Raw genomic sequence first — 23498 nt, 5'->3', positions numbered from 1 at the left:
ACTATTAACAGGTTTTTACCATCTATAGCAAGGGACAGGTTTGTCCCAAGGGATAGTAGATGGGCTATGGGAACGACATCATGTGAACATAATTGAAGATGACAGTCCAGTTTCTATGCCAGTTTGCCATCTTCATGGGATAAAGTCCCTAGTCATTCTAGATTATTTAGTTCCAGATACTAGAACTGAAACTTGGATCTTTTGCATGCAAAATATGTACTCTACCAACAGATAGTTGATTGTCTCCACATGTTTTCGTAAACATGCAGATATACTCCAAGGGACCTTGCTTTCACAACGTCTGGCACTGCAGAGAAATTGGACTGTTGATTGTTATTGCTTTTGTCTGCAAAATGCCTGTCAAAAGGAATTAAGGGGATTGGTAGCATCATATCATTCCTTAAATATGGAAAGTATATAAAGTAACTTTGATACCTTCTCAGAGCTTGGCAAAATTATTTTCTTAGACTGCACCTCTCGGAATCCCTAACTAGGATGGGGAATATAAACTCTGACAATCCACATAGTGTTCTCTATGGAAATTCACAAAGAACCCATGCAGAGCATGTGTCTTGAGACTCACAGCTGATTCTCACTGTATAGATGATTGTCAGTTTCACTGCAAATACTATCTGGAAGAGCCCAAAATATGGGGTGAACTGGGCTAGTAATAAATGTATTTATTTGTTTATACATATACCCTACCTTTCTCCTAGAAAAGGAACTCAATGTTTGTTGCAATTTTCAGTGATATTCATACTATCCCATGGCTTTTGTCTGGACAGCTGTATGATCATTTATTTGTGCTCCCAGACTTTTTCTTTCTTCTTCCCATCTCCGACTCCCAAAGGAAATGATATTATCTCTCACACACAGAAAAAGTAAATCAACAAATCCACAGAACAGAATCTGGTCTATGGAGGCAATTCAAATCATGTAAATTCAAAATGTTCACCATATTAGAGCTGCAGGGGAGTTGTCCATGAGAGCTTTCACTTAAATTAGGCCTGAAAAAAACAAATATGTGGATTTAACACTGATGAAAAATGAGGATTTTTTCAAACTTTTTATTATTCATCAGTTACAATTCGTATCCCGCTTTTTTTCCAATGATCAGAGGGAGATGTATCTGGCTCTCATCTCCCCACTTCATCCTCACAACAGCCCCATAGATTGAACCAAAGACCAATGGATTTCACGATTCAATGCCACTGCAAACATATTAGCATAGCTAGAGGATACTTACATGGTTGGGCATTTTTAATATTGCATCTCTCTTTTGTAGCGCAATAGCTCCAATTTGCCATTTTATGGTGCCACAATTGTACTTCTCATATTCTGCACATTCTCATAACTCTGCCTTCCTGCACTACTGTAGATGATGATGATGATGTTGATAGCAAATTGTGCAATTCGAGCAATAAAAACAAATAAATGCACATATGAATATAAAAGGCAAAGAGCTAGCTTGTCAGAAAGGAGGGAGAGGGAAAGAGGAATAAAACTCATACCCCTGATATCTCTTCAATGCCAAAATGCTGTCACAGAAGCAGAAAGTTCCTATTGCAGCAAGGTGGGTGACAGGAATATGGTGGAACTGGGAGCAATTGGCAGGTTTATCATCCAATAGCTAGATACTGGTATGGGAGAACCATGGGGGGGGGGGGGGCGTGTAGTGGGAGAAGGCAAATCAATAGCAGGATGTACATAGTGTTGGGTGATAAGGACTATTGCCAAAAGTGACAGTCTGCTTGCCTAATGTGATAAACACCTTAACCTGTAAGCATTTTGGCCCTATCCATGTAATTTATTTATTTACTGTTGATTTATCTATCGTAATGTATACTTCATCCACCTCCTTAAAAAGCAAGCAACATAGTTAATAATTAATTACACAATGAAAACACCACATATATTAATAGTAATTAACTCTGAATGCCAGTGATTATGTAGCCAAAATAGTGCCATCTACTCACAAAGGAGGGGGCTGTTATCTGGTTAGGAAAGTAGAAAATCAGATAAGGGAGGAATCGGATGGGGTGGGATACTTAGAAATCTGAACAGATAAGACTTTACCCTGCCAACATTTTATTTCAGAGCCGCCTTGAAATCAAATAAATTGAGTCTCATGAAAAGAACAAAATCAAGAAGCACAGCAACAACCTAGAAACAAACCATAGCAGTATAAAATTGGCAATTCCCATTTGGCCATGAAATAACAAAACCAGACACAAAGGTTTGGGTTAAGTAAGAAGCCCTTTATTTGAACTACAATTATTTAAATGACTTGAACCTGGTAATTTGCAATTGGTGGGAGCAACCTAATATGGGTCCAACTGAGTCAGTTTTTCACCTATGTCCACTTCCTCAACCTTCCCTTGAGCAAATAATTTGAATCTGAGGGCAGTCCAATGCTACTGGTTGTTCACTCCAGCTGATAATTTACTGGAAAGCAAACCAAGAGCAACTCTACCCTCACTTCAAATCTCAGGACTTTATAAGTAAGACCAAATACCCAGCTCAGTCCTATTGGGAGACTCCTTCTCCACCACCCTGGCTCCCAAGACCTAAAGAGGCCATTCCAGAGTCCTACAGTTCACCACAATGGGGTGTCAAAGTATTTCTTATTTACTCGTTCATTCGTTTTCGACTCTTCGTGACCTCATGGACCAGTCCACGCAAGAGCTCCCTGTCACCTGTCACTGCCCCCAGCTCCTTCAAGGTCGAGCCAGTCACTTCAAGGATACTGTCCATCCATCTTGCCCTTGGTCAGCCTCTCTTCCTTTTTCCTTCCATTTTCCCCAGCATCATGATCTTCTCCAAGCTTTCCTATCTTCTCATGATGTAGCCAAAATACTTCAGCTTTGCCTCTAGTATCCTTCCCTCTAGTGAGCAGTCGGGCATTATTTCCTGGAGGATGGACTGGTTGGATCTTCTTGTGGTCCAAGGCACTCTCAGGATTGTCCTCCAGCACCAGAGTTCAAAAGTGCATACATATGGTTTTATATGCTTCCCTTCTACCTGCCAAATGAGAGCCTTTTTACAGACATCACTCATAGCCAATTGCCCATATTGCTCATATACAGAACGGAGTAGGTGGGGAAAAAAACAAGTAAAGGGAAGAAAACTTCTAACCAGAATCAGAGTGACCAGCAAAACCCACACTGCTCTGAGAGTGAGAGGGTGGGACATGAAGCAAAATCCAAGACAGTTCAGGAGGAAGTGGACTGGTCTCAAATAATGTCTGGCTCTGTTCCTATAACTTGCTGCAACTTAGCATATAGCACCAAGTGTAATGAATCCTGTTGTCTATTCTTGGAGGCCATAATTTATTCCGAAGGCAATGGTACCAAACAAATGACTTTGGGGAAAGAGTTCCAAACCTATTGTTGATAAATATTAACTTCACACCTGAAGGAATCAGTACAACCAGGTCTCAGTTAGTGATCCAAACTACCAATAGTTGTTTTAAATATACAGCACCCCAGATTATTTGGGGGAATGGATGGTCCTTTAAGTGCTGCTGAAATGTTGTTCTCATGAGCCTTGGTCCATAGTTCAATAGTGAAAGACAATGGAATGGGAGCCCTGCAGCCTCTGGAAGGCCTTAACTTCTTTGTTCCTTTGAAGGTCAAAACCAGAACGTTTAAAACCTATCCAAAGAAGAACTGATAAATAAGACTAGGATCACACGCACAGTTATTTTGAAATAACTCCCATAAGGTTGTTATAGGAGTAGTCCTATAGGTACCAGATAGTAGCTACTGTATATTGCTATCTTTTATTTGGATGAGCGGTAGCTTCTAGTTTCTTACAGAGCACAATTCAAGAATCTAATCTAGCAATCAACAAGACATTGTCCACTGGGAGCTATAAGACTATGAATACTCTAAGCAAAATGTGATTACAACTAGTACATAAATACATGTCAGGGAAAAATACAAGACACAATTTGCCTCGATTAATTATATTAATCACAACTTAGCAAAAGAATTTATGATGCCTGGTGTTTATTTGTGCAGGGTCTTCTAAAAGATCATTAGAACAAAAAGTAAGCAAAATAATATCTTTTATAGAGAAACTAGTACTTCAAAATTGGAAGTGTTTAAACTGCAAGCTATTAATGCCCTTGATTATCTACATCAGGGGTCCCCAAACTTAGGCCCGGGGGCCGGATGCGGCCCTCCAAGATCATTTACCTGGCCCCCGCCCTCAGTTTTATAATATAATATATTGTATATACATATAATATTGATAATAATATTATAATGTAATACAATATAACACTAATAATAATACCATATAATAATATTAATTATATATTCTATATTACATATAATATTACTAATAATATTACAGTATAGTGGTATAGTTCAGTATAGTAATATATAATGCTAATATTGTGCTATGCTAATAATATAATATATTGTATATACATATAATTTGTAAGCCACTCCGAGTCCTCTTTGGGGTGAGAAGGGTGTGATACAAATGTAGTAAATAAATGCAGTAAATAAATAAATAATATATAAATAAATTTGAGACTTAGGCTCGCCCAAAGTCTGAAATGACTTGAAGGCGCACACAACAACAACAACAACAACAACAACAACCCTAATTAACTTGACTATTTCATTGGCCAGAAGCAGGAACACACTTCCTATTGAAATCCTAATAAATGTATGTCGGTTAAAATTGTTTTTATTTTTAAGTATTGTATTGTTCTTTCATTGTTGTTGTTGTTGTTGTTGCACTAGAAACAAGACATGTGCAGTGTGCATTGGAATTTGTTTGTATTTTTTTTTCAAATGATAATCCAGCCCCTCACAGTCTGAAGGATTGTGGACCGGCCCTCGGCTTAAAAAGTTTGAGGACCCCTGATCTACATGATGCTGAAACAGACTGAAATATAGAATTCACTGGTAGAAATGAAGAGAAAACACAAAGCAGCATTCAAATTGAAATGATAAGACAGCAGTTATGTGTGTGTGTTTGAGGGGACCAGAATGGTGTAATACTTTAAGTGTTGGTCAATGATTCTAGGAAACTCTGGTCTGAATCTCCACATGGCCATAGAAACTCAGTAAAATGACCCTGAAGAAATTACATTATCTTAGTCATAAATGAAGTGAATTGCAAAGCTCCTCTAAATAAATAATGCCAATGAAATCCTATGACAGAGCCACCATAGGTCAGAGTCAATTTGCACTGTTTTCCCCTGAAATGTCTATTACTGTTTTTTGAAGGCACAAAACAATAGTGAAGGCACAAAACCATAATAGGTATTTACGGGGAAAGCAGTGCAAACTGGTACATGTCAGAAGGCTAATTAGGGAAAGGATGGTTAACTACTCTTTTCTGTTTATTTAGAATGTAAGCCTGAGGGCAAATTAACATTTTGTAAACCACTCTGAGAACCTCTGGGACCGAAGAGCAGGGTATAAGTACTTTAAATAAAAAATAGATGGAATTAATATGTAACTGTGGGATTCAGTTTATATACGATCATAGTTTGAAGTAGAGCTTGGAAAAGTGATCTTTCTTGGCTACAACTCCTAGAATGTACCAGTCAGCATTCTTGGACTTGTAGTGCAAAAATTATTTGTTCAGACATTAGTCTGAAAGCAGTGAAAATAGCAGTATGCTGGTTTTACTGGTTTATGGGAAAGGCTTTTCCAGGAACTAACTCTTTGCAGGACAATATATGTAAAAGGGGTTTCAAAAGAAACAAACAGAGAGGCATAAAAAAGTAAAAGATCAAGTCAAGGACAGGCAAAAACAATTATTTATTGGTAGTGTTCCATTATCCAGGCAGAGGCCACAAGGGGGCATTAGAGAGAGAAGGATGGCCCATTTTATGGGGGTGGAGGGTGGGTTGAAGGAAGAAAACCATTTTCCCCTGTTTTCCTGTTATTTCTCCCACCCATGTCCCCGTCATGGAAACAACTTTCATTTATGATATGGGAAATGGGAAGGGGAATAACCAGCAAAAATGGGGGAAATGGATTTCCTCCTTCAACTCCCCCCCCTCCCCCAAATGGACTGTCCTTCTCTTTCTAGCACCTCCTTGTTGCTTCCCCCCTGATAATGGAAAAGTATTTCTTTATAAACAAAAAAAAAGATAACATAGAAACCCAACTAAAACATATGTGTCCAATACGAGCTAAAGGCGTACAGATAAATGTAAGGGACTATAAACCAAGACACACAGATTTTTTCACTCTTCAATGCAAAGAAAGGCCAAATATGCTGGATAGCTGAAGATTCACAAGCAGCACTATAAACAGATAAGGCAGAGAAGTAAGTTTTTGATGATGGAGGCCATGTGAATACTCCGGTTTGGAGGTCTGTCACCTGGAGTGAAGGAGGTACGTCTGGTCAAGGGAAAAATGACACTAATGTTATTCTATGAAGGGTTCAAAAAAGGCTCCATGTACTTAAAGTTATGAGTGCAAAGCTTATGCCTCATGTGCAAAAACTTTTGGTCTGTGTGCTAAGTGTGGGTGAGCTGGGTGTTTGCTCTTCCTTATAATGTGATGTCTCCCTTTCATCTCTGGGCATAGATGGTCTGGGGGGTGAAAACAATGGAGTTGCACACATGGGACAAAGCTAACCAACTATAGATATTTGCCCTTGTTCACATCTAGACAGGTTTACCCAGCATCTCTGGAAACTGTAAAATCTCACAGCGGGAGAGAAGGTATACTCTTTTTAGGCAGTTTGGCAGTATCTCCATTTAGTAGATTTAAACAAGACAGTTCAGCAGTGATTGCTGTCCTGAACACAACTCTAAGACCATTCCTTTGTCAGCAGGATGGAGGGAGTTTTGAAGGAAAATTCTAGTTTATACTTTAAAATGGGACTTGATTTCTTCCAAGATGGACTAGGATTCAAGCACATGACTCTACCCTTCCTGCGTGTCTCTTAAGCATGTAAACACTGGTAAAAAGAAGCTTCTTGCCTAATGCATGAAATTCTACTTCCAATTCATATTTCTCAAGCATAACCTATAATAGCCCTTGATCTACAGTTGCAATCTTCAACAAGCAAAATGTGTTCAGTGCCTGAGTGAAAGACAATGTAAGTGGGTAAACAGGGCTAGCTCAAAATATTTTGGTAATCGGGACAAGTGACTCCATGTATACAAGCTGAGATTTCACTGTACCCAGAGATGCCATATTACTTTGGCTTCTGAGGAAGAAATTGGGCTGGACTAGACTGGCAAATGGCATTGCTGGAGAAAGGTAACATTCAACAACCATGTTAAATCAGAATGACAGTGCTTAAAAAGTGATATATGCAAGATAAAGATCTGTTTCTGTCTTTTGAAAGTGCCTGAGTTCTTACTGTTCTGCTTTGCTAATGAAATCATAAGGATCTTTAAGGTATTGCCTTCCTAGGGAGTTGTAATAGCAGATAATGAATATTTAGCTAGATTTTTACAGTGTAATTTCCAGGATGGCTGGCAGGTGATAACTCTGAATAGGCACTATTTCATTTTTCATAACAATTTTTCTCTTAATCATTTCCTCTGAGGGCACAAATATTGTTAGAGATTCTGTTTTAAGGTAATACAATAAAATATTCATCTAATATCCTGCTGATGACATTAAAGGACTGAATGCTCCCAAATTTCCACTATATAAATTTAAATATCTATGCACAAGCTAGATAAATGGAGTGACTTCTCAATCTACCAATTTCCACATCTTCATGAATATGATGTAATCAACTTCATCAACTCAGACCTGGCTCAGTTGAAATCAAGAAATAATTTTCTTGTAAGCGTGTTCTATTACAGATAAATATTCATAATACTTCAGACTCATGCCTTTAATTCTTAATTATAGTGAACAAAATCCTATATTAACTAAAATAACTAAGGACTTTATGCCATGGTCTTCAGGCTCTGTTTCCATGCACTTCAGGAGGAACCTGAAGCCATCAGATGACAAACACATGGAAACAAAGCCCTTAGACATCTACCAGAACTCCAAACAACAAAATGTGGGGTAAAGTGGGGAGAAGATGGGGAAAGGTGTAGTAAGCATGTGGGAACATTCCTGAAGATGGGGAAAGATGGGAGGGAATGGTGTATAATTGTTTATTCCACTTTCCCCCTGCCCGTCTGACAAGGTCCAAAGTATGCTTAGCTAAGGTTAGTATATAGTCAACCTCACTGGTGATTCAGAAGAGATTTGTGACTTGGGGCTATATTTTGACAACATGGATTATGGCAAAGCAGCATCCAGCCCTCCAAAGCTTGATGGCTGTGTCTTTTAAAACAGAAATACGTTGTGCTAGGGTCCTGGACTATTATTTGTGGGCAGTATCCTGTCTAACGCTACCCTATCACTTCTGCTTGGCTCCTCAAATCACTGAGAGCAGTTGACAAAAATTCATTAGGGAGGAGGTTTTAACATCGCATCCCAGGTGTGCAATCATATTTTTTGTGTGCAGATACTCATCATCATGAAGCCTTACACTCCAAAAGGTTCTTAAAATGCTGAAAGTTTTGTTGATCCATATTGACAAACCAGTTCTAGAAGTTTTCATCTCTACCAGGAAACGATTTCATTGTCCATTCATCACCAAGACAGGACAGAATACTCTGCATTATAACAGAACCCACAACAATCTACCAAGAGTAGCTGGCAAGTTTGTTGGTTATACATATCTGGCTTGGGTTCTTTGAAGCTGAAACTAGATTCCAAAGTGGACTCACTATCCACTGACATGGGAGACTCCATGTGCCACTGCATGCTACTATTGCTGGAAAAAATCCTCACCTGTAGCTCAGGACTACAGCTAAAATAACAGAAAATAGGAAACCCTGAATGTGGAAAGTTAGGCTTGCAGATATCATCCCCTCCCACATTTAAATTAAAAAGTTCCAGTGTTCAGATCCTGGTTCCACTGCAGCTCTGATTAACTCTAAACCGGTACTCCCAGTTTAATGTTTATTTGCTACCAGGGTTTTAATTTGGTTGCACAGAGCAATGTATTTCTTTGTAAATTTAATTCTTGCAAACCAGACAGAATCATTTTCTCCCTCTTGCAAAAATAGTAAATAACTACAGAGTTCTTAGAGTAAGCTAAACCTCTGTTATTTATTGATGCAGTGATCAATTAGTATCAGAAGCTTAACTTGGTAATTAAACCCTTAGGATCAGGGATCAGTAAGCCCCTATATGTAATTTTTAATCCTAGAATAATTTGGAGAATATCAAATAAAACGAGCTTTAAAAAATAACTGCAGTTTTTTCAGTAGTTGTGATATATTCTGTGGAACAAAATGCACTGTTTGTGATGTATTCCATGCCATGAAATTCTACAAAATACCACATGCATTTTTCACACAGAGTATATCTCAAACTGAATATTCTCACCTGTCTAGGATTCTCCTTGCCAGGGTTTGCTGACACTCAAAAATCTATTTTTGACCATTAAAAATATTTTTGAATCTTCATTCCATCCATAGCTACAAATCTCTACTTTGGTTGAGAGCAACAAATAATGAGTCCCAGTCCTAGATATGGTATTAAAGACTTTGTTCCTGTTGAATTCCTCATTACCTACTGTTTCTGTTTCTGCTGTCAGAAAGCACATAATGGGAGTGTCTGTGAAGGATATAATTTGAAATTTTGTTTCATCATGTTGGACAGATAACATATATAAACGGCTACTGCTCACTCATACATTTATAGTTCTGTTTCCTGCCATAGCTAAAAGTTTGATGTTCTTTATTTTAAATATATGATCTGCCATATTTTAATTCACACACACCAGATTTCTCTTAGCAGTGTCAACTTTAACCAATCCCTGAAACTATTCTGTGGTGTGTTCGGTGTAGATTTTCATTATTTATTTCTAAATGTACTATTTCTAGCTCCAGTAATATTTCCTATCTGGCAATCATTCTCTGTACATCCCTTGTATTATTAATTTAAATGTCACCACATACACAAATAATCTGTTACTGCTTATCCACAATTCCAGCATGAAGACCTTATCTTCTTGTAGAATTTATTTTCCTCAGATATACATTTGATTATCCTTTTTTAAAAATAGATATAAAACCCAGCTGGGAAGTTAAAATTATCTACATCCTTAGTGAAGCACACTGACACTTTTATAGATTGAAAAACAGAAAGACATTAGGTGTATATATATTAACAGAGCAGCAGATAATGAACATAATCCTGAGTTTATAGCTAGACTTGTCCCCAACTGCTCAAGTGTTTGAAGAAATGGGATTGCTTTCCATCCTTCTTTTTTATTGCCTTTGTTCCGATCACCAGAAGTGAATCTGGCAGCAGGTTTTGAAATGGTTGTCTTAGGCATGTTAAATTTTGATATATGCTCACCTGCAGCTCAGACTAAATGAGAGGATAGCAACAGGCCCAGAAATGAGATAGATCAATTCAACTGATACTTTTCTTTCCAGAGATTATAAGATTAATTTAGATGACATCTATATTTTAATTAAAACTATAGGCATCCCATACATTTCACTAATAGCGTGGTAATTGGGCCAAAGATTATTAGACTGCTATACACATGCATACACACACGCAAATGTGCACACACAGGCTACTCATCTTCCTTTCTACTCAGTTGCATGTTGATTTAGTGAAGAAGAGAACAAGATGGAGCAAGTGTTTTAAGAAAATCAGAGTTGGGTTATAAATATATGTGAGTCCTTCTAGTAAACTTTATTAACTCAGGAATAATCTTAGTCTTCAATATGTTCTTGTCACCAGTGAGTCTATGATATAAACATCTATGTATGTTCTTCTTTTCAGGTTGCAAATTTACTTAGACTCTTCCAGATTCCTCAGATAAGCTATGCCTCTACCAGTGCTAAGCTGAGTGACAAGTCTCGGTATGACTATTTTGCACGGACCGTACCACCCGACTTCTATCAAGCAAAAGCAATGGCTGAGATCCTGAGATTCTTTAATTGGACCTATGTTTCAACAGTTGCCTCTGAAGGAGACTATGGGGAAACGGGGATTGAGGCCTTTGAACAAGAGGCTCGCCTCCGAAACATATGTATTGCAACGTCTGAGAAAGTTGGCCGCTCCAATATCCGAAAATCTTATGACAGCGTTATCAGAGAGCTACTCCAGAAACCCAATGCGAAAATTGTTGTGCTCTTCATGCGCAGTGATGACTCTCGGGAACTAATCGCTGCAGCTAACCGGTTTAACGTTTCATTTACTTGGGTTGCCAGTGATGGCTGGGGGGCCCAAGAGAGTGTTGTGAAGGGCAATGAGCATGTGGCATATGGTGCAATAACCCTAGAGCTTGCTTCCCACCCAGTGAAAGAGTTTGATCGATATTTCCAAAGCCTTACCCCTGAGACTAACCATCGCAACCCTTGGTTCAAGGATTTTTGGGAGCAGAAATTTCAGTGTACCCTTCCGACCAGGAAATCCCACAGAAAACTTTGTGACAAAGGTTTATCTATTAACAGTTCCAACTATGAACAAGAGTCTAAGATCATGTTCGTTGTAAATGCAGTATATGCAATGGCTCATGCCTTGCACAAAATGCAGCGGACAATGTGCCCGAACACTACTAAACTCTGCGATGCCATGAAACATGTGGATGGCAAGAAGCTCTACAAAGACTACCTACTGAAAGTCAACTTTACAGGTAAAACCTTCATGATTTTGCTTGGATGATTGTCATGTAAAAAAATATTGCTTCAGTGAGAATATTGCTTCACATTACTTGAAGCTGAGAAGTTCGCAGAGGGGAGGAGAGGAAAAGCTAGAAGGAAGAAGAGAATAGCAGAAAATCTAGCATAAGAAGGTGGAGGGAGAAGTATTTGGAGTCCAACTAGATATTTCAGAAGCTGTATTTTCCATGATTAACTGTTTTTTCCTCCTACAATGAAAGTTCCTGAGAAGTACATCAGGAAAAAAAGAGATTTTGGAACCCCTATTCCAAAAGAATAATTTTTGCAAGTCATAATAATAATAATAATAATAATAATAATAATAATAATAATTTTATTTCTTACACTCCTCTCTTCATGGCTCGAGATGCATTACACAATAATTAAAACACATAAACATTGTCAAAATACTACAAATACACATATTAAAATGTATTTCTCTAAAAGATACCTTTTAAAATATATTTCTATATAATGCATATTGAAAATACACATATACACAAAATACATATTTGAATATCATATTTGGACACACACATACACATCAACACATTAGCACACAGTGTATCCAAAACACCTACTCACAATAATGGCTTTTCTCCTGTCTAAAGGAGAAAAGTCCTGTCACTTTTTTATCATTCCCTTGCTAAATGAATCTCTGCCCAACATTACAAAAAATTGAAGAGAAAAGCAGACTACATATTACTACAGCTGCTGATTGCACTCCCAACCCACTAAAATGTGATGTATGTGGGGAAGGAGAATCCATATACTTTCAGCTGAGCATTTGCAAGTTCCTCCATGCAAGTTCCATCTGAACAGGGCTCTTGATGTGATAGAGGACCACATCTATATGCAGCCAGTTTGCTGATTCCCATGCAATTATTGTTCAAGTCCATGCCAGATTTCTGAAGGATTTCCTGTTCTTTCCAGGTCTGACAAGTATGACATTCACCCCTAGAATTCAATTTTTTATGAAGATAGCAAACACTGATATTGTAGCACTGATAATCCAGAGAGTTGGTTTTGTTGTTTTCTCATGACATTTTATTCTCCAATGTATTCTAAGCATTCCTTTAAGGGTAAAGCTCTGTATGAAGTGTTGGTTCCATTTTTTGTATCTAGGAGAAGTAGCTCTTCCATCTAGTTGGCCACAAATCCAAAGACATGTTAAGCTCAAAAATAGCAAATACATTTTTATGAACTCCTCTTTGGTGCTGGAGAACAACAAGAATCCTCCCCTGGTGATCCCCTGCAAAAAAGGGTTAGAAAGCAGCTATGCATCACAGTTGTGTGATATTCACCTAGGGCAGTGGTGGTGACCCTATAGCACCCATTGCCCACTCGCTTGCCCATCCACCCATCCCCTATTGCTCACCTGCCTGCTTGCTCACCAACCCTACTGGCCACTTGCTCGTCCCCTCCCCACCACCACCACCACGTATTTGCTCACCTGCTTGCTTGCCACCCCCACTCCCCCCAGTGCCCTCCATGGTTTTAGGCACTCACTGTCTACAAGGTTTGCCATCACTGATCTAGGAGCTCCTAGACATCTGTAGCACAAATCACAGTGTGATGTCACCAGGGGCCATTCACATTACACAGTATTACTGGTATGATTCAGCTTTAACTACCATGGCAACTTCTTATGGAATTCCAGGCTTTGAAGTTTAGTATACCCTCTAGTTGTCCCAATTTGGTAAGGACAGTCCTGATTAATCCTCTGTTATACCAGTTCTCAACTGCTTTTAAAGTGCCCCAGTTTCTCTCTGTTCCTCTAACATTTTCTGTTTCCATGTGCTTAGGAAACAGAGCCCCACAGGAGTCCCCTGGAAGCCATCAAACAACATAAGGCACTTCTGGTGGGACTCTGTGATGTTCCATTTCCCAAGCTCATGGAAACAGAACCCAGACCTCTATCAGGATTGGGTGTCAATCAACTCCGGATAGAGAAAGATAGGGTAAAGCAGGGAGAAGATAGGGAAAGGTGTAGTAAGTACATGGGATAGCTGGCCATCCCTGAAAACATGGAAAGATGAGAGGAAGTAAGTTAAGATGAGTTCCCTCCACCTAGCTTCACATTCTCCATTTCCTCCCACTCTGTCTGATGAGGTTCTAAGTCAGCAGGAGCAGAAAAATAAAGGCAGAACCTTCAATGCCTAATAGGCGCAAGCAAAAGCAAACTGCTGCTGTCTTTCTTAGGCTGTGTGATCTTCCTCATTTGTAACTTTTGCCAGGGTTTCTACACTCTGACATTGCTTGGATATACATGTCTCACTTGTTATAGGTGAAATGTTGGAGTGCATGCACAGCATGAGAGCTACATGAGGCCCCAGGGCCACCCTGGAGTTGTGACAAGTCCAAGTAATCCAACCAGCATCTAAAATCCAAAGGCCTTCCTTAACAAGAAGGTTTGAACTCTATGGCAGAAACCTACAAGAAGAAGACCAATTTCCATAATTGTAACAAATGATAATTTTATTCCTCCAGAACCTTCTCTATGTGGCTTCTCTGATTTCTGAATACAAGTGCAATGCATGTCTCTCTTTGTTGTTGCTTGCTTTTATTATTCTGTCCACAAATTGTATAACTGGTCTATTGCTGTCTGGTGTCTCACCAGGGAGCAATTTTGCAAATGAGCCTTATGAAATATTCAAGAAACTAGGTCCCAACAAATCTGCATAATAGGGGGATTCAGGTGTTGGATTAACTAGCTTGGACAATTTATTACAGATCATTTTTGCCTGTTGATTTCGGGTTGCAAGGTAATCAATATTTCACAACACAGGGCAACCTGCAGGGCAGACTGCAATGATGAGATCTATTGATTCAGTATGCTGACAGCATTTGACATTACCTGTAATTTGATGATGAATTGGTTCTAACCACTTCTACCCCCTAATCCTGCTCATTTTATACATACAGAAGTTCCATCAATCTTAAAGAATCCTATATATCAGTACATATGTATGAGTACATGTGAACTTATCATTTTCCATACAAATACAAAATATAGGAAGGCATTATTTCATGCTAATATTACCTACTTCGTAGTAAATATATATATGAAATATAGCACAAAGTCACTGAATTTCTCATTAGCATTATAATTGTAATTTAGTCTTGGAAAATATACACCACTTGTTAATATGAACGCATCTGTAAGTAAAAATTACTTTCAAGCAAACGGTTCAAGAAACATTACTCAAGGTGACTGTACTTTTAGCTACAAATAAATATAACTAAGGTTGACCTATTTCTTAGAGCTATTTTCTATCATATTTTGTAATAGCCATTTGATGAAAGTCAAAGCCTGTTATATGCTCAGGAACTACAATGACCTTAAGATGCAAAAGTCTAGTGCTGTAAATACCATACCTAATAGCTTTCTCTAACTCAGAAATGAGTTTTACATGTATTTAATCAGTGGCCAGTCAGGAACAGTGTTTGACCAGCAGTTTATTTGGTTGCTCTTAAACCATGACTACTGCATTTACTGCTTGTCATGAAAAGTGAAATTCGAAACAATGAAGAGTTGATAATAAAGTGCCATAACATTTCACTGCTAATCTGTGCATAGCTTTAGATTGTGGCAACAAATGGAAACTTGCAACAAAATATTACAATGCATCACCAGCCTATAGCAGGAATATTTGTAATGAGCCTGTTTTCAGTCCATGGAGCCTCCAGTGGCCTAGGGGATAAAAGCCTTGTGACTTGAAGGTTGGGTTGCTGACCTGAAAGCTGCCAGGTTCGAATCCCACCCGGGGAGAGCGCGGATGAGGTCCCTCTATCAGCTCCAGCTCCATGTGGGGACATGAGAGAAGCCTCCCACAAGGATGGTAAAACATCAAAACATCCGGGCGTCCCCTGGGCAACGTCCTTGCAGACGGCCAATTCTCTCACTCCAGAAGCAACTCAGGTTGCTCCTGACACGAAAAAAAAAAAAACTTTCACAGACAGAAGTAACATTTCATTGCTGTTTCAGACAGTTATGTTTCCTCTAAGGTGTGTATACGTGACTGCATTGCACATATTTGGGCAATTTCCTCTTAAAATTAGTCATTTTCTTCTGAAATGTTTGTAAATATCTTCTTTGGTTTCAGAGGTAAATTATAAGAACTTTTGTTGTTGTTGTTAGTCTTTGCACAATTTGCCTTATGGAATGCCTTGCCGCCCTATATGAGAGCCATGTGTGAGTTAGGGCCTTTTACCCTAGCACTCAAGACCTGGCTCTTTACTAGAGCTTTTAATCTATGTTAATTTTATTAATATTTTTATGTATGTATTTTTATCCTTTACAATTTTATCTTGTAAATCGCCTAGAGCATCGTGGATGGAGGGCGATTAATAAGTAATTAAATGATGATGATGATGATGATGATGAATTTAACCTGTGCTTTGCAGTAAAAACAAACAATATTTGCATTGGGTTGTTGTATGTCTTTCGGGCTGTGTGGCCATGTTCCAGAAGTATTCCCCAGGAGAGAATACTTCTGGAACATGGACACACAGCCCGGAAGACATACAACAACCCTGTGATCCCGGCCATGAAAGCCTTCGACAACACAATATTTGCATTTTTTTTACTATATACAGAAAATTCTGCAGTTTTCTGAGAAAAGATTACCCACCTATTTAGATTGTTTTTCCACTATATACTTGGGAGAAGTATGCAAACAGCAAGCCTAAATTGCATACTGTATCCCTATATACACAACATTGTGATTAGACATTGTATGTCCAGGCTTTTCTGCTCTAACCATTGTGCAACCCAAATGTTATGTAGCAAGAAAAGAAACATGGACTAAATAGAACCGCAGCCTTTGTCACCTTGAAAATTGAGCAATTTTTTTCATTGCTGAAAGCTGTTATTCCAAACTTTTTTTAAAAAATGATTCTTGATTTGTATAAGGGATGCCATTTTACTAGACAATTGTATATAAAGGGTCTGGAGCATCCACAAATTTTGCTATCCACAGAAGGTCATAGAATGAAAGCCCAGGATGCAAAGGGCCCACTGTATTGACTTACTTTTCCTTCTCTACAAATTTGAAGACCACTGATAAGCAACATTTAATAAATATTTGATGTAGCTTTAAATCTTGAGATAAGTCTTGGTGGACCACAGCAACAAAAGACAATTTAAGGGGGTTGATGGTAAAGAAAAGATTAGGAACAGGTTCTTATTTTTATGAGAGGTACAATCATCTATGGGCACTTCCAGATAGCGTCAAAATCCACATTTTTAATCTAAGACAAAAAAAATCCCAGGACCTGATAGCAGGTCCACACACAGACCTGTCAGTCCCCGAATATGGTCCCTCGCTGTCGTAACAGCCTGCTGTAACAGATCAAGATGGAGAGCAGACAAACGACATCAGGTGGAATTTTTTTATTAAAAAAAAATCACTCAGTTATGCCCTGGACCATATATGCATACATGCAAATATCTTAATATAAACACAAGTAGATTTGCATGTGCGCATATGAGGTCCAGTGCATAACAGAGAGATTTTTTTTAAAAAAATACTTCTGTCGGATCTCTCTCTTCCCCCAATTCTTAATTCAACTTCTGTTTAAGATTATAAAGTGTAAAATAAAAAGTTTCAGAGAGTTCTAATTGCTCTCCATTTGTGCTTTCTTTGAACCATCTGTGTGTCCATTTGACAGCCCAATCCGCTGATCAGCTGTTTCAGGTTTTTTTCAAAGCACATGTACACTGAGGCAGTCTCCACAGGGAGAGGGAAGGAAAACATGTGTTTTGCATGACTGCAGGGATATACAGTTATGCAAATATGAGCTTTTTTTCAGGCTGAATCGGGTTGTAATCCCACCTTTTTAACACGTGCCTTTTAGCTCTTAACCTGATTCTTCCCATAATTTGGCTAAACATCATTTAGCCACCCCTCTCTTTTAACTTGGTTACTTCCAGGTTTTACAGCATGTGTAGAAGGGCTTTATGTTGTCTTGTGCTCCTTAAAAGAAAGCCAGGTTACAAATGCAATACTGCTCATTGGCTTTTCAATTTGAATTCCATATGACTAACTGGCCACATATTCTGTAACAGGTGATAGCCTATATGCAACATCTCAATGGTGAGCAACATTTCTGTGTGTGGCTCACATTGAAGGTTCGTGACTTGAAGGTTGGGTTGCTGACCTGAAAGCTGCCAGGTTCGAATCCCACCCGGGGAGAGCGCAGATGAGCTCCCTCTTTCAGCTCCAGCTCCATGCGGGGAGATGAGAGAAGCCTCCCACAAGGATGGTAAAGCATCAAAACATCCGGGCGTCCCCTGGACAACGTACTTGCAGATGGCCAATTCTCTCACTCCAGAAGCAACTCCGGTTGCTCCTGACACACACAAAAAATGAAATGCTGGGGAAGGCATTTTTCTATGGTACTACCAGCCCCCAGATGGCGTAGTGGACTAAGTGACTTGAAGGTTGGGTTGCTGACCTGAAAGCTGCCAGGTTCGAATCCCACCTGGGGAGAGTGTGGATGAGCTCCCTCTATCAGCTCCAGCTCCATTCGGGGACATGAGAGAAGCCTCCCACAAGGATGGTAAAAACATCAAAAACATCCGGGCGTCCCCTGGGCAACGTCCTTGCAGACGGCCAATTCTCTCACTCCAGAAGCAACTCCGGTTGCTCCTGACATGAAAAAAAAAAATGGTACTACCGTATCACTTCTCCCAAATGCACCCAATCAGGATGAACAATAATGTGGAACACATCTGACATAATTTCTCCTGACCTCTGGGTCTCTACTGACAGAGAGGAAGTTGCTGTGGAGTTCTTCACGTCTCTTGCCATCCTTTCTATAGAAGAATCAGGTGAGAGAGGAAAGAAAGCTGACACAGAAACCCCACAGGCACAGAGCAGTACTGAATATTTAAAAGCTGTGTGAGAGAATGCTACCTGCCCATCTGTGTAGAAAGAATAGAGTACAGATGAACGAGGCTGGCAAGCAAAGAATAGTATGGCAATTATACCACTTTGCCATTTTATCAATGCTCAAATGAGGACTATTATATGCAAAAAATTTCATATGTCTCAGTTTTGGTGGGAAGAAAGAAGCTTACAAAGATTCACCAGAATTTCCAGCCCTGTGCCTTTTCTCATCTCTAAACAAAACAACTCCTTCCCACACACAAAGATGGAAAAAAACCCTCACTATCATCTCTTTGACAACTCACTGCTCTACCTGTCCTCCCTAATGTTGACTGCGTCATTGCTGGTTAGCATCTTTGTTTCTTTTCTTGACATTTCCTTGGATTTCAGGCAAACTTCTGGCTGTCTCCTGATTTAGATTGCTAGACTTAAAAATAGCACCAATGGGCATTTGTAGTTATTTGTCTTTGTAATTCATTCAGCAGAGACAGTGAGCTTAACCCAGGGTGTTCAATCATCAAGACAATATTCACATGCATTAGGGTGCTTTTTAATTGGGTTGTTGTTGCTACTTCTGTTGCTGTTAACTGCTTCTGTTATCAGGTGGCTATGCTAAAACTATTTTCAGAAATTGCTGCAGGTGTAAACATTAGGGCTGTGCAAAAAAAGATTTGTGGGCCATAAGTGTGATTCGTTAAATCTGTATTTATGATTCTAGAGGAGAGAGTAGCTCTAGGTGATTGCAGCCACAGGGAATAACCCCTGAGCGGTACTCTCCTCCCTCCCTCCCTCTACCCACAGGAGGCTGAGAGTAGACATGTCTGCCCTGGAACTAGCATGCTGCCGGCCCTCCTGCTTTTTCTGCTCCTGACCTTGGGATGAACAGAAGGATGCCCTGCCGGAAGAGAAAGCAGAGGAGGAGGCAGAGGGGGCAAGGGCAAGAACCAGCACCCGTCAAGCATCTTGCTGCTGTTCAAAGCCTTAGTGAAGTGGGACAGCAGCCTCTCACAGGCAGCCATGGCCGCCTTGTAGGCTTTGGGCAGCAATGAGGTGCTTGGCAGGGCACTGTTCCTGCCCTTGTCCCTCCTCTTCTGCATCCTCCTCTGGCAGGGTGTCCGTCTGTCCATTCCGAGGTCATGAGCAGGAAAAGCAGGAGCACAGGCAGCGTGCAGGGCTGCCGCCAGTTCTGGGGCAAACATGCCTTGTCTCCTGTCATCTCTTGGGCTCCTACAAGAAGAGAGAGGAGGTGCACCCACAGCTCCTCTCTCCTCTAGAATCGTAAATACAGATTTAACAACTCACACTTATAACCCACAAACAATTTTTTGCGCAATCCTAGTAAAAATGAGAGTCAGTAAGAGAGGGAACCTATAAAAACAACATAACAGCATTTGAATCAGGACCAGGATGGTTTCCCAACATAGTTAAATTAGCAGCTGGCATCCTATTCAGGTCCCAGTGTAGTACAGTAGTTTGAGCGTTGGACTATGACTATGGAGATCACAATTCATTCCCTGCCTTGAGATGAAAGCCCACTGGATGACCTTGGGCAAGTGTGGCAATGTCAAAAAGGGGCAAAACCTTTTAGATCCCACCGCTGCCACCAAATGTAAAGAACTCAGGCAGAGGGGAATCTTTTTATAAATCCCACCTCTGACACCGATTGTGGAGAAGGATGATGTTTCTATTAATTAATTATTATATATTTTATATCCGCTGCCACCAGTTATTAAACATGTTTTTTATTTAAAAGCTGCCACCAAATTATAGATGTTTTATAATGCTGCCACCAAATTACAAAGGGGATTATCAACTCTTGCCACCACTATTGGAAGATTTAGCTGCTGGCTACTTAGAGAGGAGACTTTTATTTTTCTTCTTCTTTATTCTTGATGTGTGTATATATGACAGGCTGAGATGTTTGAGAGAACAATAACAAGTTTGTTCAGGCACAAGCTTAATGGTTACAATAACTCTTCTTCTTGTTTGAGGCATGTTACTGAACAGTTGCAAAACGATATTGAGGTGTTCCAAACTTTTTAAAACATCAGTTCTTTCTCCACTAACAGACTACCTTAAAATAAGCCACCAAACTTATTTTAGACTGACTCAAATAAACTCTTGAGCCTCCCTGATTCTCCAACTGAGAATCAGTCTTCACTGTAATTCATCCGATTACAGACTACCTTAAAATAAGTCGCCAAACTTATTTTATTCCTGATACCCTAACTTAGGATCAGCCTTCCCTGAGCTTCACCAGAGCCCAGACTAAAATCAATCTTCCCTGTAGTTCTCTGGCCACAGACACTGACTGACTGACTGAGTTTTCCCTCCAAATTCTGCTGTCCCTTCAGCTAACCCAGTTGGCTCCGCCCCCTTCTCCATGGCAACCAACTCTGACTGCTGAGTAACTGAAATATTAACCCTTTTTAAAACAGTTAAACATGGCATCTGTAAATAAAAAAATCACACTTCGTTACAGCAAGTAACACATTCTCGGCCCCAGAAACCCCTGCGATAGTTTTGCCGTAGAGATGCTATAAATTGGAATGCCTTGAAGGTGCACAGCAGTAACAAATCCCATTCAGAAGTGATGAGATCATAAGCAAGATTTACAATCCCGCAACTGTTGGGATTTGTGTTTAAGGTTTTTAACAACTGGATGTGACAGGGAGGACTCCAAAGAAAGAATTTTTGAAGCATTGCAGATTGGAGCAATAGAAAATGATGCTTGTGGGGTGTATTGAGGGAAGCAGTTGATGCAAGAGCCCAGAGCTGACTGTTTCCAATATCCTACAACCAAAAGAGTTGTTTCACAGAAACCTATTGGGTGGCACTTTACTGATTGAAAAGATAGAGTTTAGAGCAGGGGCATCATCAGATGTAGGAACAATGACATTATGTTGGCTGATGCAGAATCTCAGAGGTCACTGAATTCAATGATCACTTTGTTTGCCTTTTTGAAAGAGTAGTTGCCCCCTTAAAACAATTGCTCTCCAGCATGATATTTTCCTATCTTTCTAAGTGGATTGCCAAGAAAGGCAAGGGCACCATGAGAAAGGCTTGTGCTGGAGGTAACTTCTCTTTCAATAGAAGTTGACTTCTGAAATGAGAGACCCTTTGCAGAAGAGAGCAAAATATTTTTCCATTACTAGTATGGTGCTTAAAATGTCACTGTGCTTTCATATGGCTCCCCACTTAGCAACAACTGTCTCATGGATGATCAGTTTCTTTATGACATGGTGGTTGGGTGACACATGTCGTGTTCCTTCCTGCTGTATTCTATAAGGTACTGCTAGGTTTTCAGGATAATATTTCTATTCATCAGCAATTCTTTCAGTAACATCACATTTTCAGTGTGAGCCAAGTGTTTTGGAAGCAACTAAATATGCCATGTTTCCCCCCTATCCATACACTACCCATGCTCTGTTTTGAAAACAAAAACAAAAGTCTTCCCCTTTCCTGGTAGGATTTACTGGATTCCAAAAGGTAAAAAAAAAGCCTTGTGAGCCCATTTGCATGGTAACCACTTCTTTCAGTTAGAAACCAAATAGAAGTCAATGGGATGCTGGAGACATTCCTTCCTTGGCTTCTGAGCACAATGAACAACTTTCTATACCATCTACACTAGCTTGCTTCTTCTGCTGAGTTTCTATGAGGTGTTTCAGAAGGTGTGGTATAAACTACCAGAAAATCAAAGTATTGTGAAATAAAATTAACAAATAATTGTTTCTACACACAATACAATTGTTTCTACACATGGTACAGGGGAGCATTGTGAAGCAAAAATAGTTCACCACAAGAAACATCTTCCTCCGCAATGTATATTAGAACACTGCTACTCAAAATGATGGCCCATGGACCAGTTCTCATCTGCAAGCTATTAACTTCGAGTTTTCAGTAACAAAAGAAACAAATCTAGCCAATGGATGCAAATCTGGTACTGCCCCCACCACATTTGGAAAAAAAAACCTTACTGATCCTGCCTCATCAATAAGGTTAAGAAGGACCACATTATAACACACATTTTACATATTGAAGATCCAAGGTTCCTTCCCCATGGGTAGCCCATCCTTAAACCCTACAGATCAGCCAGTAAATCTGCCAAGAGATTAAAGTAGACCAGGGAGTGGGTCAACTATGATGATGGTGTCTTGATTCAATTTTTGCTCCTGCAACACAACCCTATGGGCCATTATTATTATTATTATTATTATTATTATTATTATTATTATTATTATTATTATCCCACTTTTTCTCTCCAGAAAGGAAATTTAAAGCGGCTAGAAGACTCATTGTGTCCAGGCATCAGAGATGACAATTTGTCACTTCTAATTGCCATTTTGGTCACTATCTAGTCTTTGTGAAGGAGTGGGGGTTCTAAGAGTGAGTAAGGTATAGTTTACTTTAAAAATATTTGGATTGTACAAGTAGAGTATAACATATCCATATTTCCTCACAAGAATGTTTATAAACAACAAAAGAGACATATACCATGTGTGTGTAGTTTATTTCACCCCCCTCCCAGAACCCCTACCCCTGCACAAACACAAAGTTTTGAAGGGAAGATGTAAATCTTTGATCATTCAGATTAAATCAATTTCCTCCCATTGTTGAAGAAAACTGGATATTCCTCTGCAGTATTCTTCACATGTTCAAAAATGCTTTCTGTGCAGAAAAAAACATTTATTGTACAGAAAGTTCTCACTGGTGTATTTTTCTTCCTAATTCAGTTTTCTCACTCACAGGAAACCAGTTTTTTAAAACCTCCCAACAAATAATGAATAATTACCTTTGCATCCACATCTGAGATCATTTGAGGTCAAAAAAGCATTTGTGGATATGGGGAGCTCTAGAGTTCTCTAGTAACTTTAGAAGTGGAACTTAGGCAACATGTATAGATCACAAGCAATACCTTC

General features: G+C 39.4%; 1 protein-coding gene across 5 annotated transcripts in view; it reads left to right on the top strand.

Moving 5' to 3' along the window:
• Window positions 1–23498, top strand: part of grm3 (glutamate metabotropic receptor 3) — a 164610-nt gene that overhangs the window by 103145 nt on the left and 37967 nt on the right. For 4 of the 5 annotated variants that reach the window (XM_003221422.4, XM_062981816.1, XM_062981815.1 and 1 more), the window contains one exon: window positions 10806–11661. In XM_003221422.4, the coding sequence (XP_003221470.2) occupies window positions 10806–11661 (856 nt within the window). Of the gene's footprint in view, window positions 1–10805; window positions 11662–13973; window positions 22062–23498 lie in introns of those variants that run through there. The other variant, XM_062981817.1, reaches the window with a different exon arrangement.

The sequence above is a fragment of the Anolis carolinensis genome, chromosome 5, assembly GCF_035594765.1.
Source record: "Anolis carolinensis isolate JA03-04 chromosome 5, rAnoCar3.1.pri, whole genome shotgun sequence".
Taxonomy (NCBI): domain Eukaryota; kingdom Metazoa; phylum Chordata; class Lepidosauria; order Squamata; family Dactyloidae; genus Anolis; species Anolis carolinensis.
Note: the sequence above shows the minus strand (reverse complement) of the source record. Positions and strands in the feature narration are given on the sequence as shown.